The sequence below is a fragment of the Oncorhynchus mykiss genome, chromosome 12, assembly GCF_013265735.2.
Source record: "Oncorhynchus mykiss isolate Arlee chromosome 12, USDA_OmykA_1.1, whole genome shotgun sequence".
NCBI lineage: Eukaryota > Metazoa > Chordata > Actinopteri > Salmoniformes > Salmonidae > Oncorhynchus > Oncorhynchus mykiss.
This window is the reverse complement of record NC_048576.1, coordinates 4,692,100-4,713,085: the sequence shown is the minus strand read 5'-3', so window position 1 is coordinate 4,713,085 and position 20,986 is coordinate 4,692,100. Positions and strand designations below refer to the sequence as shown.

Here is a 20,986-nt window from a genome sequence, read left to right as displayed (position 1 = left end):
AGATTCACTACTACAACAGACCACTGGCTGACTGACTGACTGACTGGCAGGCTGGCTGACAGGCTGGCTCGCTGACTGACTGGCAGGCTGGCTGACAGGCTGGCTGGCTGACTGACTGGCAGGCTGGCTGACAGGCTGGCAGGCTGACAGGCTGGCTGACTGAAAGGATTGAAAGAAGAACGGAGGTGAATGTGTTTGTGAGATATTAAAGACAGTGTGAGTGATGATCCTAAATTCAGAAAAAGGAAACGGGATGGTGAAACAAAATCAAATGAAAGCATTAGTTAGTTTGTTGTTGTTAGTTTTGGGTTGAAAAGTGGTTTGTTTCAGGTTGTTGTTGAATATGTCCCAGTACTATAGCTTTAGACAGAGAGGCAGTTGTTTCACCACAGTGGACATTCTTTACACATCTCAGAAGCTCTGTTGGTTCTGAAACCCTATGTCTGTGTCCTATTTCCTATGTCGTGCACTACTTTACACCAGAGCCCTATGGAACCCTATTCCCTATATAGTACACTACTTTAGACCAGAGCCCTATGGAACCCTATTCCCTATATACTGAACTACTTTAGACCAGAGCCCTATGGAACCCTATTCCCTATATAGTACACTACTTTAGACAAGAACCCTATAGAACCCTATTCCCTATATAGTTCACTACTTTAGACCAGAGCCCCACAATACTTGTAAACAAAGGTCTGCCATACAAACTGGACCTCAAGTTGACCCTCAGCACAACTCTCACTACACTACGTCACATTATCAACCTAATGACATGTTATAACCCATATTACAGGATGTCACATTATCAACCCAATGACGTGTTATAACCCTTACTACACTATGTCACATTATCAACCCAATGACATGTTATAACCCATACTACACTATGTCACATTATCAACCCAATGACATGTTATAACCCTCACTACACTATGTCACATTATCAGCCCAATGACATGTTATAACCCTCACAACACTATGTCACATTATCAACCCAATGACATGTTATAACCCTCACTACACTATGTCACATTATCAGCCCAATGACATGTTATAACCCTCACAACACTATGTCACATTATCAACCCAATGATGTGCTGTAACCCTCACTACACTATTTCACATGTTATAACCCTTACTACACTATGTCACATTATCAACCCAATGACATGTTATAACCCTTACTACACTATGTCACATGGTTAACCCAATGACATGTTATAATCCTCACTACACTATGTCACATTGTCAACCCAATGACATGTTATAACCCTTACTACACTATGTCACATGGTTAACCCCAATGACATGTTATAACCCTTACTACACTATGTCACATGGTTAACCCAATGACATGTTATAACCATCACAACACTATTTCACATGTTATAACCCTCACTACACTATGTCACATGGTTAACCCAATGACATGTCATAACCCTCACTACACTACATCACATGGTTATGCATAATCGCTCAACATCAGAGTCAATCCTAATCACCCAACATCAGAGCCAGTCAGAGCCAGTCCTAATCACCCAACATCAGAGCCAGGCCTAATCACCCAACATCAGAGCCTAATCACCCAACATCAGAGCCAGTCCTATTCACCCAACATCAGAGCCAGTCCTAATCACCCAACATCAGAGCCAGGCCTAATCACCCAACATCAGAGCCAGTCCTAATCACCCAACATCAGAGCCAGTCCTAATCACCCAACATCAGAGCCAGGCCTAATCACCCAACATCAGAGCCAGGCCTAACCACCCAACATCAGAGCCGATCCTAATCACCCAACCTCAGAGCCAGTCCTAATCACCCAACCTCAGAGCCATCCTGATCGCCCAACATCAGTGCCCGACCTCACTAATACTCTTGTTGCTGAATGGAAGCAAGTCCCAGCAGCAATGTTCCAACGTCTAGTGGAAGGCCTTCCCAGAAGAGTGGAGGCTGGTACAGCAGCAAATGGGGGGACCAACTCCATATTAATGCCCATGATTATGGAATGAGATGTTCGACGAGCAGGTCATGTAGTGTATAAAGTGTTTAGGAGTGGACAATAGATATTTTTTAAGTGTTCCATATAGAGTGTTCAGGAGCGGCTGATAGATAATGTTCAGGAGTGGCTGAGAGATGATGTTCAGGAGTGGCTGATAGATAATGTTCAGGAGTGGCTGATAGATGATGTTCAGGAGTGGCTGATAGATAGTGCTCAGGAGTGGCTGATAGATGATGTTCAGGAGTGGCTGATAGATGATGTTCAGGAGTGGCTGATAGATAGTGTTCAGGAGTGGCTGATAGATGATGTTCAGGAGTGGCTGATAGATAGTGTTCAGGAGTGGCTGATAGATGATGTTCAGGAGTGGCTGATAGATGATGTTTAGGCGTGGCTGATAGATGATGTTCAGGAGTGGCTGATAGATGATGTTCAGGAGTGGCTGATAGATAGTGTTCAGGAGTGGCTGATAGATAGTGTTCAGGAGTGGCTGATAGATGGTGTTCAGGAGTGGCTGATAGATAGCGTTCAGGAGTGGCTGATAGATAGCGTTCAGGAGTGGCTGATAGATAGTGTTCAGGAGTGGCTGATAGATAGTGTTCAGGAGTGGCTGATAGATAGTGTTCAGGAGTGGATTATAGATAGTGTTCAGGAGTGGCTGATAGATAGTGTTCAGGAGTGGCTGATAGATAGTGTTCAGGTGTGGCTGATAGATAGTGTTCAGGAGTGGCTGATAGATAGTGTTCAGGAGTGGCTGATAGATAGCGTTCAGGAGTGGCTGATAGATGATGTTCAGGAGTGGCTGATAGATAGTGTTCAGGAGTGGCTGATAGATAGTTTTCAGGAGTGGCTGATAGATAGCGTTCAGGAGTGGCTGATAGATGATGTTCAGGAGTGGCTGATAGATAGCGTTCAGGAGTGGCTGATAGACAGTGTTCAGGAGTGGCTGATAGATAGTGTTCAGGAGTGGCTGATAGATAGTGTTCAGGAGTGGCTGATAGACAGTGTTCAGGAGTGGCTGATAGATAGTGTTCAGGAGTGGCTGATAGATAGTGTTCAGGAGTGGCTGATAGATGTTTGTTGAGATATGAGCCAATCTAAATGACACACAAACACCCAAACTGACCCTTTCATCTTCAGATTCAGTTCTGTAACAAGACAGTCAAGTTAAATCACTGTATTGTAACCTATTTCTTACAGACAATTTATTTCTTTACGTGACATGCTTGTTTTGATGATGTCCTTGTTGTCTATTCTCATTGTTGACTATTCCCAAATAACCGTTAGTAACCACCACACTACAATATGTTGTATATACAATAACTAGCAACTGACTGTCCAACCAAACCCCTGCTCTGGTCTGCTCTGGTCTTCTCTGGTAGTGTTGTCCTCCGGTGTGAGGTTTCCCCTAGCTAAAGATCCAGGATCAGCTGCCCCTCTCCCAATCCTGTCCTTAACCGTTATTGGGGGAAAGGAACAACTGACCCGAGATCAGTGTCTAGGGTCAACTCAGAAAGGCTAGAGATGAGACAGGATGCTTTGCTTCCCCAGCTCACAGAGGGGGTCAAGGTTTGGACACAACCAGCTCACAGAGGAGAGAGGTTGTATGTCAAAGGTCAGATAAAGAGAGTGCTGTAACCCCAGCCAGGTCCCAGAGGTCAGAGGGCAGGTGTAGGTTCTGTTAGTAGCCACGAGGAGGAAGAGGATGAGGAAGAAGAGGGTTTAGGGAGGAGGAGGATCAGAGCCTCGATGAACCAACGAGCTCTTCCCTCCCGGCAGTCCCAGGAAAAACTAGAGAGTTGTGGGTAGTGTAGTTAAAGTAATGAGGTCACATGATAGTACAGCAATGGCAGCGCTTTTTCTTCTCTATACCTGCTGGGGAGGGGAGTTCCTTGGTGGCCGTGGCAGAGCTCTCGTCCTTCCCCTCCGACGAAAGTTCGGTGGTGTCGCTGAGCGGCCGGGCGCCGGACACCAGGTCGGCGGCGTTGCCGTCGATTACGGAGTAACCGTCGGTGACTGTTTTCTCCCGTAACGACTTCTCATCGTCGTCATCGATCAGGACGATCTCAGCCTTGATGGTGCCGTCGAATCCCAGCAGCCTCTTGGTTTCATCTTGGTTGTCTACATTATGGTAGCCCATGAAGATCATAGTGACTGGCTTCTCCGCCGTTGCCTGGGGAGCCTCCAGCACCTCTCCCTCGTAGGTTACCTCCCGACGGGGTGGAGGCTGGGTTGTGATAGGGGCGCCTGGAGCTTGGGGAACCTTGTGGGCCATGGCGGCAGGGCTACGGATGGCTGGGGGGGTGGTGTAGGTGGTAGGGAGCTCATCTGTGCGGTCAGTGGAGCTGGGGGAGGTTTTGGTGTCACCAGTACCAACAGGGGTGATAGTAACCTTAGCCTTACCCCCGTCGGTCTGACCCGCGGGCACCCCGACCCGTTGCATCAGCTCGTCCACCTGTTGGGAACTCCAGGGGTGAACCCCATTCTCCAGGGTGGTGGACCCCCCCGAGCGGACCTCATAGACAACCTTCCGGCCGTCGTCGAAGACCTTGACCCCGCGCTGGGGCACCTCGTCAGGGCTGACGGAAGACGCTGACAGGATCCTGGTGTCGCCTGTCTTCCTGTCCTTCTCCACGTTGATCTCCATGGCGTACATCGCTACAGACAGACAGAACACATCATATCGTTACCATTAGAGTCCTACAATGGGCACATCACCATGGGGTACATCGCTACAGACAGACAGACAAGGGAGACACACAGAAGGGGAGACAATGTAGCATGCTACCACTAAAATATTATTGGACACACAGAATATAGCATGGTATCACTAAAATATTATTGGAGACACAGAATATAGCATGGTATCACTAAAATATTATTGGACACACAGATTATAGCATGGTATCACAATATAGCAGGGTATCTCCAGTTGTAATGTGTTATAACTAGTCCCAGGGTATCTCCAGTTTAAATGTGTTATAACCAGTCCAATCCCAGGGTATCTCCAGTTGAAATGTGTTATAAACAGTCCCAGGGTATCTCCAGTTTTAATGTGTTATAACCAGTCCAGTCCCAGGGTATCTCCAGTTTTAATGTGTTATAACCAGTCCCAGGGTATCTCCAGTTTTAATGTGTTATAACCAGTCCAGTCCCAGGGTATCTCCAGTTGTAATGTGTTATAACCAGCCCCATGGTATCTCCAGTTGTAATGTGTTATAATCAGTCCCAGGGTATCTCCAGTTTTAATGTGTTATAACCAGCCCCATGGTATCTCCAGTTGTAATGTGTTATAACCAGTCCCAGGGTATCTCCCGTTTTAATGTGTTATAACCAGTCCCAGGGTATCTCCAGTTTTAATGTGTTATAACCAGTCCCAGGGTATCTCCAGTTGTCATGTGTTATAACCAGTCCCAGGGTATCTCCAGTTTTAATGTGTTATAACCAGTCCAGTCCCAGGGTATCTCCAGTTTTAATGTGTTATAACCAGTCCAGTCCCAGGGTATCTCCAGTTTAAATGTGTTATAACCAGTCCCAGAGTATCTCCAGTTTTAATGTCTTATAACAAAGCAGTCCCAGGGTATCTCCAGTTGTAATGTGTTATAACCAGTCCCAGGGTATCTCCAGTTTTAATTTGTTATAACCAGTCCCAGGGTATCTCCAGTTTTAATGTGTTATAACCAGTCCCAGGGTATCTCCAGTTGTAATGTGTTATAACCAGTCCCAGGGTATCTCCAGTTTTAATGTGTTTAACCAATCCAGTCCCAGGGTATCTCCAGTTTTAATGTGTTATAACCAGTCCCAGGGCATCTCCAGTTTTAATGTGTTATAACCAGTCTCAGGGTATCTCCAGTTTTAATGTGTTATAACCAGTCCCAGAGTATCTCCAGTTTTAATGTGTTATAACCAGTCCCAGGGTATCTCCAGTTTAAATGTGTTATAACCAGTCCCAGGGTATCTCCAGTTATAATGTGTTATAAGCAGTCCCAGGGTATCTCCAGTTTTAATGTGTTATAACCAGTCCCAGGGTATCTCCAGTTTTAATGTGTTATAACCAGTCTCAGGGTATCTCCAGTTTTAATGTGTTATAACCAGTCCCAGAGTATCTCCAGTTTTAATGTGTTATAACCAGTCCCAGGGTATCTCCAGTTGTAATGTGTTATAACCAGTCCAGTCCCAGGGCATCTCCAGTTTTAATGTGTTATAACCAGTCCAGTCCCAGGGCATCTCCAGTTTTAATGTGTTATAACCAGTCCAGCCCCAAGGTATCTCCAGGTGTAATGTGTTATAACCAGTGCCAGGGTATCTCCAGTTTTGATGTGTTATAACCAGGCCCAGGGTATCTCCAGTTTTAATGTGTTATAACCAGGCCCAGGGTATCTCCAGTTTTAATGTTTTATAACCAGTCCCAGGGTATCTCCAGTTTTAATGTGTTATAACCAGTCCAGTCCCAGGGTATTTCCAGTTTTGATGTGTTATAACCAGTGCCAGGGTATCTCCAGTTTTAATGTGTTATAACCAGTCCAGTCCCAGGGTATCTCCAGGTTTAATGTGTTATAACCAGTCCAGTCCCTGGGTATCTCCAGGTGTAATGTGTTATGAGCAGTCCAGTCCCAGGGTATCTCCAGGTGTAATGTGTTATAACCAGTCCAGTCCCAGGGCATCTCCAGTTTTGATGTGTTATAACCAGTCCCAGGGTATCTCCAGTTTTAATGTGTTATAACCAGTCCCAGGGTATCTCCAGTTGTAATGTGTCATAACCAGTCCCACTGTATCTCCAGTTTTAATGTGTTATAACCAGTCCCAGGGTATCTCCAGTTTTGATGTGTTATAACCAGTCCCAGGGTATCTCCAGTTTTAATGTGTTATAACCAATCCCAGGGTATCTCCAGTTTTAATGTGTTATAACCAGTCCAGTCCCAGGGTATCTCCAGTTTTGATGTGTTATAACCAGTCCAGTCCCAGGGTATCTCCAGGTGTAATGTGTTATAACCAGTCCAGTCCCAGGGTATCTCCAGGTGTAATGTGTTATAACCAGTCCAGTCCCAGGGCATCTCCAGTTTTGATGTGTTATAACCAGTCCCAGGGTATCTCCAGTTTTACTGTGTTATAACCAGTCCCAGGGTATCTCCAGTTGTAATGTGTTATAACCAGTCCCAGGGTATCTCCAGTTTTAATGTGTTATAACCAGCCCCAGGGTATCTCCAGTTTTAATGTGTTATAACCAGTCCCAGGGTATCTCCAGTTTTGATGTGTTATAACCAGTCCCACGGTATCTCCAGTTTTAATGTGTTGTAACCAGTCCCAGGTTATCTCCAGTTTTAATGTGTTATAACCAGTCCCAGGGTATCTCCAGTTTTGATGTGTTATAACCAGTCCCAGGGTATCTCCAGTTTTAATGTGTTATAACCAGCCCAGTCCCAGGGTATCTCCAGTTTAAATGTGTTATAACCAGTCCCAGGGTATCTCCAGTTTTACTGTGTTATAACCAGTCCCAGGGTATCTCCAGTTTTAATGTGTTATACCCAGTCCAGTCCCAGGGCATCTCCAGTTGTAATGTGTTATAACCAGTCCCAGGGTATCTCCAGTTTTAATGTGTTATAACCCCAGATCAACTGGTGTGGTAAAGTTCTTGTCTCTCCTTCCGTCTCTCGTTCCCCCTATCTGTCTCTTCGCTCGGCTCCTACTCTGATCTGACATGAGCAGAGTGCTCTATGAAGTTGTTCCCCGTTGTTCTCTCAACTAGGGAGTGTGTTGTTCTCTCAACTAGGGAGTGTGTTGTTCTCTCAACTAGGGAGTGTGTTGTTCTCTCAACTAGGGAGTGTGTTGTTCTCTCAGCTAGGGAGTGTGTTGTTCTCTCAGCTAAGGAGTGTGTTCTCTCAACTAGGGAGTGTGTTGTTCTCTCAACTAGGGAGTGTGTTGTTCTCTCAACTAGGGAGTGTGTTGTTCTCTCAGCTAGGGAGAATGTTGTTCTCTCAGCTAGGGAGTGTGTTGTTCTCTCAGCTAAGGAGTGTGTTCTCTCAACTAGGGAGTGTGTTGTTCTCTCAGCTAGGGAGTGTGTCGTTCTCTCAACTAGGGAGTGTGTTGTTCTCTCAGCTAGGGAGTGTGTTGTTCTCTCAGCTAGGGAGTGTGTTGTTCCCTCAACTAGGGAGTGTGTTGTTCTCTCAACTAGGGAGTGTGTTGTTCTCTCAACTAGGGAGTGTGTTGTTCTCTCAGCTAAGGAGTGTGTTCTCTCAACTAGGGAGTGTGTTGTTCTCTCAGCTAGGGAGTGTGTTGTTCTCTCAGCTAAGGAGTGTGTTGTTCTCTCAACTAGGGAGTGTGTTGTTCTCTCAACTAGGGAGTGTGTTGTTCTCTCAGCTAGGGAGTGTGTTGTTCTCTCAGCTAGGGAGTGTGTTGTTCTCTCAGCTAGGGAGTGTGTTGTTCTCTCAACTAGGGAGTGTGTTGTTCTCTCAACTAGGGAGTGTGTTGTTCTCTCAACTAGGGAGAGTGTTGTTCTCTCAACTAGGGAGTGTGTTGTTCTCTCAACTAGGGAGTGTGTTGTTCTCTCAACTAGGGAGTGTGTTGTTCTCTCAACTAGGGAGTGTGTTGTTACTGTATCACTGCTGGCCCTTTAAGGCTGCACAACTGTGCTGTGTGTATGTTGTGTGTGTTTTTTCGTGTTTGTTGTGAGTGTGGTGTGTGTTTGTCATGTGTGTGGTTGGTTGTATCACAGCGTTAGCTGTCTCTGGATTGGGGCTCTATCCCTCCATCCCTGGTCCTCCTCTCTACCACCCCTGGTCCTCCTAGCTACCACCCCTGGTCCCGTCCTAGCTACCACCCCTGGTCCTGTCCTAGCTACCACCCCTGGTCCTGTCCTAGCTACCACACCTGGTCCTGTCCTAGCTACCACACCTGGTCCTGTCCTCACTACTACCCCTGGTTCCTCCTCTCTACCACCCCTGCTCCTCCTAGCTCCCACCCCTGGTCCTGTCCTAGCTACCACCCCTGGTCCTGTCCTAGCTACCACCCCTGGTCCTCCTCTCTACCACCCCTGTTCTTGTCCTCTCTACCACCCCTTGTCCTGTCCTCTCTACCACCCCTGGTCCTCCTAGCTCCCACACCTGGTCCTGTCCTAGCTACCACCCCTGGTCCTGTCCTAGCTACCACCCCTGGTCCTCCTAGCTACCACCCCTGGTCCTCCTCTCTACCACCCCTGGTCCTGTCCTAGCTACCAGCCCTGGTCCTCCTCTCTACCACCCCTGGTTCTGTCCTAGCTACCACCCCTGGTCCTCCTCTCTACCACCAATGGTCCTGTCCTAGCTACCACCCCTGGTCCTGTCCTAGCTACCACCCCTGGTCCTCCTCTCTACCACCCCTGGTCCTGTCCTAGCTACCACCCCTGGTCCTCCTCTCTACCACCCCTGGTCCTGTCCTAGCTACCACCCCTGGTCCTCCTCTCTACCACCCCTGGTCCTGTCCTAGCTACCACCCCTGGTCCTGTCCTAGCTACCACCCCTGGTCCTGTCCTAGCTACCACCCCTGGTCCTCCTCTCTACCACCCCTGGTCCTGTCCTAGCTACCACCCCTGGTCCTGTCCTAGCTACCACCCCTGGTCCTGTCCTAGCTACCACCCCTGGTCCTCCTCTCTACCACCCCTGGTCCTGTCCTAGCTACCACCCCTGGTCCCGTCCTAGCTACCACCCCTGGTCCTGTCCTAGCTACCACCCCTGGTCCTGTCCTAGCTACCACCCCTGGTCCTCCTCTCTACCACCCCTGGTCCTGTCCTAGCTACCACCCCTGGTCCTCCTAGCTACCACCCCTGGTCCTCCTCTCTACCACCTCTGGTCCTGTCCTAGCTACCAGCCCTGGTCCTCCTCTCTACCACCCCTGGTCCTGTCCTAGCTACCACCCCTGGTCCTCCTCTCTACCACCAATGGTCCTGTCCTAGCTACCACCCCTGGTCCTGTCCTAGCTACCACCCCTGGTCCTCCTCTCTACCACCCCTGGTCCTGTCCTAGCTACCACCCCTGGTCCTGTCCTAGCTACCACCCCTGGTCCTCCTCTCTACCACCCCTGGTCCTGTCCTAGCTACCACCCCTGGTCCTGTCCTAGCTACCACCCCTGGTCCTCCTCTCTACCACCCCTGGTCCTGTCCTAGCTACCACCCCTGGTCCTGTCCTAGCTACCACCCCTGGTCCTGTCCTAGCTACCACCCCTGGTCCTCCTCTCTACCACCCCTGGTCCTGTCCTAGCTACCACCCCTGGTCCTGTCCTAGCTACCACCCCTGGTCCTGTCCTAGCTACCACCCCTGGTCCTCCTCTCTACCACCCCTGGTCCTGTCCTAGCTACCACCCCTGGTCCCGTCCTAGCTACCACCCCTGGTCCTGTCCTAGCTACCACCCCTGGTCCTGTCCTAGCTACTACCCCTGGTCCTCCTCTCTACCACCCCTGGTCCTGTCCTAGCTACCACCCCTGGTCCTGTCCTAGCTACCACCCCTGGTCCTGCTCCAGTTCAACAAGCCTCAATACCCCCCCCCCCCCCCCCCCCCCCCCCCCCCCCCACTCCACAGCACTTACCAGGTTTCCTTGGGTGCTCACCAGAGGCAGGTGCTGCTGAGGCTGGGGCCTGGTGAGGAGAGGTGGTGGAGGAGTCTCTGATGTCCGGCTTGTTGGGGAGCTGGTCGGGGAGCTGGTTGGGGAGCTGGTTGGGGAGCTGGGGACAGGCGTTACTCACAGCATCTGGTTGGGGCGGAGAGCAGGAGAGGAAGTCAGACTGGATCCCCTGGCCTCCACACGCCTGCATTACCCCCTCCCCGTCATCACCCTAACCCCCACCCCCAACACACACTCTATGTCTCTCTCTCTGTCCCTCCACCCACTGTCTGTCACCCATCCTCTCTCTATGCCCCCCATCTCTTCCCTCCCTCCCTCCCTCCCTCCCTCTGTGTATCCCTCTCTCCCCTCCCTCTCTTTCACTCCCCCCTCCCTCTGTAACTCTTTCTCTTCATTCCCCCAGTCCAGTGCTACGTTCAGCAGAATGTGTAGAGAGGAGTATTAGAGGGGATCAAAGCGGCCCTGGGTTGGGGGGATTCCCTGTGAATAGGTGGATCAGGGTGAACAAAGTACAGGGCTACTGTCTTATGTTGGAGCACTCAATAGTACCGCTGAGGCAGGTGGGAAACGATCCAAGGGGCTATTGTGGCAGAGAGAGAGAGAGAGAGAGAGAGAGAGAGAGAGAGAGAGAGAAGTACAGAAGAGAGAGCAGAGAGAGAGAGAGAGACACAGAGAGAACATTACAGAAGAGAGAGCAGAGAGAGAGACAGAGTAAAGGGACAGAAGGTAGAGGGAGATAGGGAGAGAGTAGAGAAGGGAGACAGTAGAGAGAGAGAGAGCAGAGGGAGACAGGATGAGAGTAGAGAGGGAGAGGGCAGAGGGAGACAGGATGAGAGGAGAGAGCAGAGGGAGAGAGCAGAGGAAGAGAGCAGAGGGAGAGAAGAGAGGGAGAGAGCAGAGGGAGATAGGGAGCGAGTAGAGAGGGAGAGCAAAGGGAAAGAGGGAGAGAGTAGAGAGGGAGAGAGCAGAGGGAGAGAGCAGAGGATGAGAGCAGAGGGAGAGAAGAGAGGGAGAGAGCAGAGGGAGATAGGGAGAGAGTAGAGAGGGAGAGCAAAGCGAAAGAGGGAGAGAGTAGAGAGGGAGAGAGCAGAGGGAGGTAGGTAGAGAGTAGAGAGTGTGAGAGAGAGCAGAGTGAGATAGGGAGAGAGTAGAGAGGGAGAGTGCAGAGGGAGATAGGGAGAGAGTAGCAAAGCCATCACCTACAGAGAGATGAACCTGGAGAAGAGTCCCCTAAGCAAGCTGGTCCTGGGGCTCTGTTCACAAACACAAACACACCCTACAGAGCCCCAGGACAACAACACAATTAGACCCAACCAAATCATGAGAAAACAAAAAGATAATTACTTGACACCTTGGAAAGAATTAACAAAAAAAACAGAGCAAACTAGAATGCTATTGTACACAGAGAGTACAGGGCGGCAGAATACCTGACCACTGTGACTGACCCAAAATTAAGGAAAGCTTTGACTATGTACAGACTCAGAGAGCATAGCCTTGCTATTGAGAAAGGCCGCCGTAGGCAGACATGGCTCTCAAGAGAAGACAGGCTATGTGCTCACTGCCCACAAAATGAGGTGGAAACTGAGCTGCACATCCTAACCTCCTGCCCAATGAATGACCATATTAGAGAGACATATTTCCCTCAGATTGCACAGATCCACAAAGAATTCGAAAACAAATCCAATTTTGAAAAACTCCCATATCTACTGGGTGAAATTCCACAGTGTGCCATCACAGCAGCAAGATTTGTGACCTGTTGCCACGAGAAAAGGGCAACCAGTGAAGAACACACACCATTGTAAATACAACCCATATTTATGCTTATTTATTTTATCTTGTGTCCTTTAACCATTTGAACATTGTTAAAACACTGTATATATATATATAATATGACATTTGTAATATCTTTACTGTTTTGAAACCTCTGTATGTGTAATGTTTACTGTTAATTTTTGTTGTTTTTCACTTTATATATTCACTTTGTATGTTGTCTACCTCACTTGCTTTGGCAATGTTATAACACATGTTTCCCATGCCAATAAAGCCCTTGAATTGAATTGAATTGAGTAGAGAGAGAGTAGAGAGAGAGGGAGAGAGTAGAGAGAGTAGAGAGAGATAGGGAGATGCAGAGAGAGATAGGGAGATGCAGAGAGAGAGGGAGAGAGTAGAGAGAGATAGGGAGATGCAGAGAGAGATAGGGAGATGCAGAGAGAGATGGGGAGATGCAGAGAGAGATGGAGAGAGTAGAGAGAGATGGAGAGAGTAGAGAGAGATAGGGAGATGCAGAGAGAGATGGAGAGAGTAGAGAGAGATAGGGAGATGCAGAGAGAGAGGGAGAGAGTAGAGAGAGATAGGGAGATGCAGAGAGAGATAGGGAGATGCAGAGAGAGATGGGGAGATGCAGAGAGAGATGGAGAGAGTAGAGAGAGATAGGGAGATGCAGAGAGAGAGGGAGAGAGTAGAGAGAGATAGGGAGATGCAGAGAGAGATGGAGAGAGTAGAGAGAGATAGGGAGATGCAGAGAGAGATGGAGAGAGTAGAGAGAGATGGGGAGATGCAGAGAGTGAGAGAGGAGTAGTGTGGGAAACCTTTAAAGCACACAGCCAGTAGGACTGTGGGTGGAGAGTCTCCACTTCAATGGCTAGGAGTTTGTTTAGCATGTGTGCTAATGTGTAGCATGTGTAAAGCTTGTCTAGCAGGTGTAGTGTGTGTAGAGGCAGTGTGACTGTGTTTCTATATAGAGGGAGCTTGCTAGTACAAAGAGGTATTTCAGAGCCATGTCGAGCTGTTGGTCGTGACCTTAATTGAATAACCATGGCTATGACATCCAGGACCACATTGGAAAATAATGTTAATGAAAACCAATCAATTAATCAATTAATAACGATCAATAGTATGTAGATAATAGATCACTCACCATGTTTATTCAATAGTATTTAGATACTGTATTTTGTCACTCACCATGTTCATTCTGAAGACTCTGGAAAGACAAGAAACACAGACAGGACGAGAAGACGTTAAAGATTGCGTTGTGTTGAGTAATGAATGTTCTCTTTTTCTGTGTAGAGTAATGAATGTTCTCTATTTTTCTGTGTAGAGTAATGAATGTGAACTCTCTTTCTCTGTGTAGAGTAATGAATGTTCTCTCTCTCTCTGTAGATGAATGTTCTCTTTCTCTGTGTAGAGTAATGAATGTTCTCTCTCTCTCTGTGTAGATGAATGTTCTCTTTCTCTGTGTAGAGTAATGAATGTTCTCTCTCTGTGTAGATGAATGTTCTCTCTCTCTCTGTGTAGATGAATGTTCTCTCTCTGTGTAGATGAATGTTCTCTTTATCTGTGTAGAGTAATGAATGTTCTCTCTCTCTCTGTGTAGATGAATGAACACTCTCTCTCTGTGTAGATGAATGTTCTCTTTCTCTGTGTAGAGTAATGCATGTTCTCTCTGTGTAGACGAATGTTCTCTCTCTGTGTAGATTAATGTTCTCTTTCTCTGTGTAGAGTAATGAATGTTCTCTCTCTCTCTGTGTAGATGAATATTCTCTCTCTCTGTGTAGATGACTGTTCTCTCTCTCTCTCTCTCTCTCTCTCTCTCGCTCTCTCTCTGTGTAGATGAATGTTCTCTCTTTCTCCGTGTAGATGAATGTTCTCTCTCTGTGTAGATGAATGTTATCTCGCTCTGTGTAGATTAATGTTCTCTCTCTCTCTGTGTTGATGAATGTTCTCTCTCTCTGTGTAGATGACTGTTCTCTCTCTCTCTCTCTCTCTGTGTATGTTCTCTCTTCTCTATCTCTCTGTGTAGATGAATGTTCTCTCTCTCTCTCTGTGAAGATGAATGTTCTCTCCCTCTCTCTGTGTAGATTAATGTTCTCTCTCTCTCTCTGTGTAGGTGAATGTTATCTCTCTCTCGCTCTCTGTGTAGATGAATGTTCTCTGTCTCTCTTCGTGTAGATGAATGTTCTCTCTCTCTCTCTGTGTAGACGAATGTTCTGTCTCTCTCTCTTTCTCTCTCTGTGTAGATGAATGTTCACTCTGTGTAGATGAATGTTCTCTCTGTCTCTCTGTGTAGATGAATGTTATCTTTCTCTCTCTCTCTCTCCGTGTAGATGAATGTCCTGTCTCTCTCTCTTTCTCTCTCTGTGTAGATGAATTCTCTCTCTCTATCTCTCTCTCTGCGTGTAGATGAATGTTCTCTCTCTCTGTGTAGATGAATGTTATCTATCTCGCTCTCTGTGTAGATGAATGGTCTCTCTCTCTGCGTTGATGAATGTTCTCGCTCTCTATATGTAGATTAATGTTCTCTCGCTCTGTGTAGATGAATGTTCTCTCTCTGTGTAGATGAATGTTCTCACTCTCTGTGTAGATGAATGTTCTCTCTCTCTCTCTGTAGATGAATGTTCTCTCTCTATGTGTAGATGAATGTTCTCTCTCTTTGTTTAGATGAATGTTCTCGCTCTCTCTGTGTAGATGACTGTTCTCTCTCTCTCTGTGTGTGTATGTTCTCTCTTCTCTATCTCTCTGTGTAGATGAATGTTCTCTCTTTCTCTCTGTGTAGATGAATGTTCTCTCTCTCTCTCTGTGTAGATGAATGTTCTCTCTCTCTCTCTGTAGATGACTGTTCTCTCTCTCTCTCTGTATGTTCTCTCACTCTCTCTGTATATGAATGTTCTCTCTCTCTCTCTCTGTGTAGATGACTGTTCTCTCTCTCTCTGTATGTTCTCTCACTCTCTCTGTATATGAATGTTCTCTCTCTCTCTCTCTTTCTGTGTAGATGAATGTTCTCTCCCTCTCTCTGTGTAGATTAATGTTCTCTCTCTATCTGTGTAGATTAATGTTCTCTCTCTCTGTGTAGATGAATGTTATCTCTCTCTCGCTCTCTGTGTAGATTAATGTTCTCTCTCTCTCTGTGTAGATGAATTTTCTCTCTCTCTGTGTAGATGAATGTTCTCACTCTCTGTGTAGATGAATGTTCTCGCTCTCTCTGTGTATGTTCTCTCTTCTCTATCTCTCTGTGTAGATGAATGTTCTTTCTCTATCTGTGTAGATGAATGTTCTCTCTCTCTGTGTAGATGAATGTTCACTCTCTCTGTGTAGATGAATGTTCTCACTCTCTGTGTAGATGAATGTTCTCGCTCTCTCTGTGTATGTTCTCTCTTCTCTATCTCTCTGTGTAGATGAATGTTCTCTCTCTCTGTGTAGATGAATGTTCACTCTCTCTGTGTAGATGAATGTTCTCACTCTCTGTGTAGATGAATGTTCTCTCTCTATCTGTGTAGATGAATGTTCTCTCTCTCTGTGTAGATGAATGTTCACTCTCTCTGTGTAGATGAATGTTCTCACTCTCTCTGTGTATGTTCTCTCTTCTCTATCTCTCTGTGTAGATGAATGTTCTCTCTCTGTGTAGATGAATGTTCACTCTCTCTGTGTAGATGAATGTTCTCACTCTCTGTGTAGATGAATGTTCTCGCTCTCTCTGTGTATGTTCTCTCTTCTCTATCTCTCTGTGTAGATGAATGTTCTCTCTCTATCTGTGTAGATGAATGTTCACTCTCTCTGTGTAGATGAATGTTCACTCTCTCTGTGTAGATGAATGTTCTCTCTCGCTCTGTGTAGATGAATGTTCTGTCTCTCTCGCTTTCTCTGTCTGTGTAGATTAATGTTCTCTATCTCTCTGCGTGTAGATGAATGTTCTCTCTCTCTGTGTTGATGAATGTTCTCGCTCTCTCTGTGTAGATGAATGTTCTCTCTTTCTCTCTGTGTAGATGAATGTTCTCTCTCTCTCTCTGTGTAGATGAATGTTCTCTCTCTCTCTCTGTAGATGACTGTTCTCTCTCTCTCTCTGTATGTTCTCTCACTCTCTCTGTATATGAATGTTCTCTCTCTCTCTCTCTCTGTGTAGATGACTGTTCTCTCTCTCTCTGTATGTTCTCTCACTCTCTCTGTATATGAATGTTCTCTCTCTCTCTCTCTTTCTGTGTAGATGAATGTTCTCTCCCTCTCTCTGTGTAGATTAATGTTCTCTCTCTATCTGTGTAGATTAATGTTCTCTCTCTCTGTGTAGATGAATGTTATCTCTCTCTCGCTCTCTGTGTAGATTAATGTTCTCTCTCTCTCTGTGTAGATGAATTTTCTCTCTCTCTGTGTAGATGAATGTTCTCACTCTCTGTGTAGATGAATGTTCTCGCTCTCTCTGTGTATGTTCTCTCTTCTCTATCTCTCTGTGTAGATGAATGTTCTTTCTCTATCTGTGTAGATGAATGTTCTCTCTCTCTGTGTAGATGAATGTTCACTCTCTCTGTGTAGATGAATGTTCTCACTCTCTGTGTAGATGAATGTTCTCGCTCTCTCTGTGTATGTTCTCTCTTCTCTATCTCTCTGTGTAGATGAATGTTCTCTCTCTCTGTGTAGATGAATGTTCACTCTCTCTGTGTAGATGAATGTTCTCACTCTCTGTGTAGATGAATGTTCTCTCTCTATCTGTGTAGATGAATGTTCTCTCTCTCTGTGTAGATGAATGTTCACTCTCTCTGTGTAGATGAATGTTCTCACTCTCTGTGTAGATGAATGTTCTCGCTCTCTCTGTGTATGTTCTCTCTTCTCTATCTCTCTGTGTAGATGAATGTTCTCTCTCTCTGTGTAGATGAATGTTCACTCTCTCTGTGTAGATGAATTTTCTCACTCTCTGTGTAGATGAATGTTCACTCTCTCTGTGTAGATGAATGTTCTCACTCTCTGTGTAGATGAATGTTCTCGCTCTATCTGTGTAGATGAATGTTCTCTCTCTATCTGTGTAGATTAATGTTCTCTCTCTCTGTGTAGATGAATGTTATCTCTCTCTCTCGCTCTCTGTGTAGATTAATGTTCTCTCTCTCTCTGTGTAGATGAATTTTCTCTCTCTCTGTGTAGATGAATGTTCTCACTCTCTGTGTAGATGAATGTTCTCGCTCTCTCTGTGTATGTTCTCTCTTCTCTCTCTCTCTGTGTAGATGAATGTTCTCTCTCTATCTGTGTAGATGAATGTTCTCTCTCTCTGTGTAGATGAATGTTCACTCTCTCTGTGTAGATGAATGTTCTCACTCTCTGTGTAGATGAATGTTCTCGCTCTCTCTGTGTATGTTCTCTCTTCTCTATCTCTCTGTGTAGATGAATGTTCTCTCTCTCTGTGTAGATGAATGTTCACTCTCTCTGTGTAGATGAATGTTCTCACTCTCTGTGTAGATGAATGTTCTCTCTCTATCTGTGTAGATGAATGTTCTCTCTCTCTGTGTAGATGAATGTTCACTCTCTCTGTGTAGATGAATGTTCTCACTCTCTGTGTAGATGAATGTTCTCGCTCTCTCTGTGTATGTTCTCTCTTCTCTATCTCTCTGTGTAGATGAATGTTCTCTCTCTGTGTAGATGAATGTTCACTCTCTCTGTGTAGATGAATGTTCTCACTCTCTGTGTAGATGAATGTTCTCGCTCTCTCTGTGTATGTTCTCTCTTCTCTATCTCTCTGTGTAGATGAATGTTCTCTCTCTATCTGTGTAGATGAATGTTCACTCTCTCTGTGTAGATGAATGTTCACTCTCTCTGTGTAGATGAATGTTCTCTCTCGCTCTGTGTAGATGAATGTTCTGTCTCTCTCGCTTTCTCTGTCTGTGTAGATTAATGTTCTCTATCTCTCTGCGTGTAGATGAATGTTCTCTCTCTCTGTGTTGATGAATGTTCTCGCTCTCTCTGTGTAGATGAATGTTCTCGCTCTCTCTGTGTAGATGAATGTTCTCGCTCTCTCTGTGTAGATGAATGTTCACTCTCTCTCTCTGTGTAGATGAATATTCTCTTACTTTCTGTAGGTCTTCTATGGACCTCTCAGTCTTCTTCAGTCTCTCTCTGAGCATCTGTTCTTTAGCTGAGATCTGACACTCCTCGCTCTCCAACAGACCAATCTCTGACTCCAACCTACAATGAAAGAACAAAAAAGAAACCATGAAAAAAAACATTTTTAATCATCCTAAATGGATCAAATAAAGGATTTTAACTACAACTATTTCGTATGAGTGGCTTGGTATTTTTGGGTGGTCAAACTCCACTCTGGACCTTGAAGCCAGTTCCACCCTTTTGTCCTTGTTCCCCTCTAATCAGGGACTGATTTAGACCTGGGACACCAGCTGTGTGACATGAATGATGAAGTAGGACAGAAAAGCAGTAGGCTCCGGACCTCGTTAAGGTAAAATCCACCATGTTAGGAAGAAACACAACACATTCTCTGTTCCTCCAAATCCAGTGTGGAACAATGGAACAGCAACACGTGGTGACGTGGCGTTAGTATGAGCAGGAGGCCTTTCTGGTAATGGCTCTTATTGGTGTAAATTGGCCACGCCTTTCTGGTAATGGCTCTGATTGGTGTAAATTGGCCACGCCTTTCTGGTAATGGCTCTGATTGGTGTAAAGCTGCCACTCCTTTCTGGAAATGGCTCTGATTGGTGTAAATTGGCCACGCCTTTCTGGTAATGGCTCTGATTGGTGTAAATTGGCCATGCCTTTCTGGTAATGGCTATGATTGGTGTAAAGCTGCCACTCCTAACTGGTAATGACTTTGATTGGAATTTGTTTAAAATGAGTTATTACTGTGGCGAAGACGCACCATAGACTCAACGTAGACCCACCATAGACTCAGTATAGACCCACCATAGACTCAGTGTAGACCCACCATAGACTCAGTATAGACCCACCTTAGACAAACCATAGACTCAGTATAGACCCACCATAGACTCAGTATAGACCCACCTTAGACCCACAATAGACTCAGTATAGACCCACCATAGACTCAGTATAGACCCACCATAGACTCAGTATAGACCCACCATAGACTCAGTATAGACACACCATAGACTCAGTATAGACCCACCATAGACTCAGTATAGACCCACCATAGACTCAGTATAGACTCAGTATAGACCCACCATAGACCCAGTGTAGACCCACCATAGACCCACTATAGACTCAGTATAGACCCAGTATAGACCCATCATAGACCCAATATAGACCCACTATAGACCCACCATAGACCCACCATAGACCCACCATAGACTCAGTATAGACCCACCATAGACTCAGTATAGACCCAGTATAGACCCACCTTGAACCCACCATAGACTCACCATAGACCCACCATAGACCCACCATAGACTCAGTAAATACCCACCATAGACCCACCATAGACCCAGTATAGACCCACCATAGACTCAGTATAGACTCAGTATAGACCCACCATAGACTCAGTATAGACACACCATAGACTCAGTATAGACCCACCATAGACTCAGTATAGACCCACCATAGACTCAGTATAGACTCAGTATAGACCCACCATAGACCCAGTGTAGACCCACCATAGACCCACTATAGACAAAGTATAGACCCAGTATAGACCCATCATAGACCCAATATAGACCCACTATAGACCCACCATAGACCCACCATAGACCCACCATAGACTCAGTATAGACCCACCATAGACTCAGTATAGACCCAGTATAGACCCACCTTGAACCCACCATAGACTCACCATAGACCCACCATAGACCCACCATAGACTCAGTAAATACCCACCATAGACCCACCATAGACCCAGTATAGACCGACCATAGACTCAGTATAGACTCAGTATAGACCCACCATAGACCCTGTATAGACCCACCATAGACCCACAATAGACATACCATAGACCCAGTATAGACCCAGTATAGACCCACCATAGACCCACCACAGACTCAGTATAGACTCACCATAGACCCACCATAGACCCATTATAGACCCAGTATAGACCCAGTATAGACCCACCATAGACTCAGTATAGATCCACCATAGACTCAGTATAGACCCACCATAGACCCAGTATAGACCCACCATAGACCCAATATAGACCCACCATAGACTCAAAATAGATCCACCATAGACTCAGTATAGACCCAGTATAGATCCACCATAGACCCACCATAGATTCAGTATAGACCCAGTATAGACCCACAATAGACTCAGTATAGACTCAGTATAGACACAGTATAGACCCAGTATAGACTCAACATAGACTCAGTATAGACTCAATATAGACCCACCATAGACCCACCATAGACCCACCATAGACCCACCATAGACCCACCATAGACCCACCATAGACTCAGTATAGACCCAGTATAGACCCACCATAGACCCACCATAGACCCACCATAGACCCACCATAGACCCACCATAGACCCACCATAGACTCAGTATAGACCCAGTATAGACCCACCATAGACCAAGTATAGACCCACCGTAGACCCACCATAGACCCACCATAGACCCACCATAGACCCACCATAGACCCACCATAGACTCAGTATAGACCCACCATAGACTCAGTGTAGACCCAC

At 46.2% G+C, this 20,986-nt stretch overlaps 1 protein-coding gene across 1 annotated transcript in view; it reads right to left on the bottom strand.

The window, feature by feature from the left end:
• Nucleotides 1-20,986, bottom strand: part of LOC110536864 (A-kinase anchor protein 2) — a 219,385-nt gene that overhangs the window by 84,752 nt on the left and 113,647 nt on the right. The window contains exons 5-8 of the mRNA XM_036936737.1: nt 18,416-18,530; nt 13,554-13,572; nt 10,557-10,718; nt 3,872-4,657 (exon numbers count right to left, since the gene is read on the bottom strand). Of these exons, the coding sequence (XP_036792632.1) occupies nt 3,872-4,657; nt 10,557-10,718; nt 13,554-13,572; nt 18,416-18,530 (1,082 nt within the window). The remainder of the gene's footprint in view (nt 1-3,871; nt 4,658-10,556; nt 10,719-13,553; nt 13,573-18,415; nt 18,531-20,986) is intronic.